This window comes from Alligator sinensis, unplaced genomic scaffold (genome assembly GCF_000455745.1).
Source record: "Alligator sinensis unplaced genomic scaffold, ASM45574v1 scaffold107_3, whole genome shotgun sequence".
In the NCBI taxonomy this organism is placed as follows: Eukaryota; Metazoa; Chordata; order Crocodylia; family Alligatoridae; genus Alligator; species Alligator sinensis.
This window is the reverse complement of record NW_005842578.1, coordinates 231,911-235,880: the sequence shown is the minus strand read 5'-3', so window position 1 is coordinate 235,880 and position 3,970 is coordinate 231,911. Positions and strand designations below refer to the sequence as shown.

The 3,970-nt window shown below is 66.8% G+C and overlaps 1 protein-coding gene across 1 annotated transcript in view; it reads right to left on the bottom strand.

Moving 5' to 3' along the window:
* Window positions 1-1,119: 1,119 nt before the first annotated feature.
* TBCB (tubulin folding cofactor B) overlaps window positions 1,120-3,970 on the bottom strand; it is a 4,359-nt gene continuing 1,508 nt past the window's right edge. Inside the window, exons 2-4 of the mRNA XM_006032537.2 lie at window positions 3,101-3,436; window positions 2,622-2,694; window positions 1,120-1,485 (exon numbers count right to left, since the gene is read on the bottom strand). Coding sequence (XP_006032599.1) covers window positions 1,368-1,485; window positions 2,622-2,694; window positions 3,101-3,436 — 527 coding nt within the window. The 3' untranslated portion in view covers window positions 1,120-1,367. The remainder of the gene's footprint in view (window positions 1,486-2,621; window positions 2,695-3,100; window positions 3,437-3,970) is intronic.

The window sequence follows — 3,970 nt, the reverse complement described above, 5'->3', positions numbered from 1 at the left end:
GGCGGGGGACAGCCTGGCCTGCGGATGGGCTTGACCCCGCGGGCTGGAGGGGACGGGGCTTGACCTGGCAGTGGGATGTTGGGCAGTATTAATTGCCCACCAATTAATTAACACCCGGCACCACCAAACATCCTAACCTGCGGGGAGCGCCCCTGCCCAAGGGGTTGTAGTGACGAATTGTGCCAGGCGCTCAGGGCCTGAGATGCTGAAGGGAAAAGAGCCCCGAAGTCCCGCTGGTCAAGGGCCAAGACGGAGATGAGCAGTGGTGAAAGCTAACGGCTAAGGACCGGTGCAGGGGTCCGGTCTGGACGGCGATTCGAAGGGAAGAAGGCCGCGAAGCTGGAAGTCCTCATCGGTTCCCCTTCCGGGTGGTGGCAGGGCCGCATCGCACAGGAGTTTCGATGGAGCTGCTGCTTCTGGGGAGCGCCTGCTGCCCCAGCCAGGGGAGGCCTTTCGCTGCAGCCCAACCCCAGCCGCGCGGACCTGGAACGACCCGGCCCTGCCGGGGCGCCCCGAAGTAGGGGACCGGATCCCTGCGGGGAAACCACGCGGCAGCCGGCCCCGGGAAAGCGATGCCAGGCAAGGCCTCACTCACGGCTGCCTGCTCCCTGCTGCAGTGCCCGCGGGGCTCTGCACCTTGGTGGGGATGGTAGCTGCCCCCCCGGGGGGTCCAGAGACACCCCCACGATGGATCCAGCCCGTCCCTGGGACATTTGGGTGTTTTTTGCATCAGCTGCGGCGCTTCTCCCCTTTGGGAAGGGGGGGGACTATTGCAAACGTACTGCGGCACGACTGGACCCCCCCCCCCCCGCGGACACGCGGGCCCAAACACCAGGGCGGGGGCCCCCCCCGGGTAGAGCAGCCCCAAGACAGCAGGACGGGGGCTGAGCCGGCCCCCACCCCAAACCCCGAAGGCTACAACCCTCTTGCTGGCCCAGGGACCCTGGCGCTGTTGAGAGCCAAGGAGAGAGTCCTACATCTATGCCCCAAGCTCCAACCCTCTGCCAAACCCCCGGCCGGCTCAGGGCCATCCCGGCCTCTCTGCTGTCGGTCTGATCCCCTTCCCAAGCCGAACCTGCAGCATAAAAGCACTTCCCGGGCCGCTGCTCCACGGGCAGGTCACATACATCTGGGCAGGTTTATTAGTCTCACGGCGCTAGGCGGGTGGGGAAGGGGGGCAAAATAATAAATATTATTAATAGAGTAGTGGCATCTTTCACTGAACAAATGGACACAAGCAGGAGTGCAGCTGCGTCTCGCGGCTCTGCCTCGCCGCACAGATCTGAGCCCAGCAGCTCGGGGCGCCGCGCTGGCCCCGTGAAAGGGCGGGGGGCAGCCTCGGCCTCTCCCCCCACCCCCTTCCGCCCTCACATCTCGTCCTCCAGGCCGTAGTCTTCCTCGGGGAAGTCGCCCACCGTGATGTGCTGCGGCTTCACGAAGGCACCGTACTTGGGTTGGCACTCGAAGTAGCGCTGGCCGTTCACGCTGCGGGGCGAGGAGAAAAGGAGAAGACAGAGAGGCATTGGGGTCAGGGGCCCATGCTCCGAGCACGGAGACCCAGCTGCAGGGGCTCCGCACTGCCCTGAGGAGCCCCGGGACAGAACCGACCCACGATCTGGGCGCACACGGCTCTCCTTGGAGGCAGGAGGCGCCCACTTCAAGCCACCCGCACCCCACCAGGCTCCTGCCCTGGCTCTGTGGAGGCCTGATGCTGCTGACAGCATTTGAGAGCCATCTGCGAGCGCGTGAAGGACTGCCATGGAGAGGGAGAGAGCCTTATCTCTGGGTGCAGACAAGGATGGGGCCAACGGCTTGGCACTGCAGCGAGGTCGGGCGAGCCTGGATCTCGGGAGACGCTTTGCCGTCAGGGCAGGGAGGCAGCGGGACAGACCCCGGGGGAGCTGTGGGCTCCATCGCCGGAGGGGCTCAAGGAGAGGCTGGGCAGCCCCTGGGCGGGGGGGATCCGGTGCCTGCGCTCTGCTGTGGGGGCTCTGGGCTGTGCGGGCTGCCCCCATTTCTGCTACAGTGTCTGGGGGACGGGGGGTGAGGGGGTTTGAAGCCTCCCCCAGAGGCGCTGGGTGCAGGGCTGCGCTGACGCTCCTCTGGCACCAACCCCGCAGGGTCCTGGCTGGAGGGTCTTGTCCCCGCGCTCAGGCTCAGCCCCACGCTGCACTGGGGGCAGGGAGAGATTTCCCCCCTGCTCATACTGGTACAAACTGGGGGGGTTGCCTTCCTCTGCAGTGGGGCCACGGCCTCGGCCTGGCGTCTCTGAAGCATCTATTTACCCCCCTTTGAGCGCAGCAAGGGACGGGGGTCATGTCAGGGCTGACTACTGTTAGACCCGTACAGCAGCAAGGGGGGGGCGACCAGCACAGCCCCCACAGCAGAGTGCAGGCATCAGACCAGCCCGATGGGGAGCGCACAGCTCCCCTGGGCCGTTCTCCCACGGCCTCTCTGCCCCGACAGGGAAGAAACGTTTCCCCGAGATCCAAAGCTGCTCTCTTCTGGCAGATGCATCCAGGCAGGGACCTGGCAGCAGCAGGGCTCTCTCCACTGCGGCCACGGGACTCCTCCGTGGCCCCGATCCAGAGCCAAGCCTGGGAGGGGAGCAGACGTCTTACCTGCCATCGTGTTTCCCCAAGGGTTCGTCGTACTTGATGCCGATCCAGTAGCCCGGCTTGAACTCTGCGAGGCCTGCGGGGAGGAGGGAGAGGCGGCGAGTCAGAGCACACCCGATCCCCGCTAGCACACGGGTCTCTTTGCTGTCGGGGGACCTGGGCGGGGGCAGGTGTCCGCAGCCGGCTCGTGGCCTGGGGTACGAAAGTCCCCCTGGGGCTGGGGGGGGGGTGCCTTCCCCCAGCCCTGAGGGCAGGGAGGAACCGGGCCAGGAAGCGCGCGGTGCTGCCCGAGGGAGGGGAGTGGGACCTGGAGAGGAATTCTGCCCAGGACACGGCGGGCGGTTGGGGAAAGCTGTGGGACCCAGAGCAGGGTTGGGGGCTGTTCATAAACTTCCCAGGGACGGGGGGAATCCCTCAACAACCTCCCCCCACCCGAGAGACACTGGGGTCTGGGAGCCGGAGCAGGGGTGCGCGACACTCACCCACGTACATCACCGTCCCCCGCTTGAGGGGCTGCCCAGCCATGCGCACCTCGCAGCGGGCGCCCACCGTGATAGCCTCGGCCAGGGCCTTCTCCTCGGCCAGCTTCTGCGCCTGCTCCGCTTCCTTCTGGGCCACCTCCTCCTCGTTGAAGCGGCCCTTCTTGCTGCGCTTGAGGAAGGAGCGCACCGAGTCTGCGGAGCGAGCGTCAGAGGAAAGCGCGGCGTCAGGGTGGTGGAGAAGGGAATTGTGAACAAGGCAGAAAGTATCATGACGTCCCTTGGCGGGCCCCGGTGCGTCCACACCTTGAACGCCGCGCCCAGCTCTGGTCCCCGCACCTCACAAAGGAGATGGAAGAACCGGAGAAGGGCAACGGGGAGGATCGGTGCTAGGGACGGGCTCCTTAGGAGGGATTAACAGGGCCAGGCCTGCTCCGTTGAGCAGAGATGCCGCGGGGGGAGGACGGGACAGGAGGAGGGCTTACAGCGTATTAAGGAGGGGGGGAGTCGCAGACGAGGGCGAAGGGAGCTCAGGTCACACCCAGTCCAACCCCTGCTCCGAGCAGGACCGGCCCCAGCCCCAGCTAGGGATCCATTCCTGGCTCTCGCCAGACAAGGATGGGGGGACCCGGCCCGAGACGAGCAGGTGGCAGCGAGACACCGGCACCGGGACGGTCGTTTCCCCCACGTGGGGTGAAAGGGGGCAGCTCGTGGGCACCAGGCGCGGGGGGAGTGGGGAGTTCAGCCAGATCCACCCGGGGGCTGGGTCCGTGCCGGGGGAAAGGGGCCACCACGTCCTGGAGGGGAGAGGGACGGGGGGAAACCCTGCTCGGACCCCGGCCCCCTCCCGTCCGGCGCCGCTCCCTGCCGCCG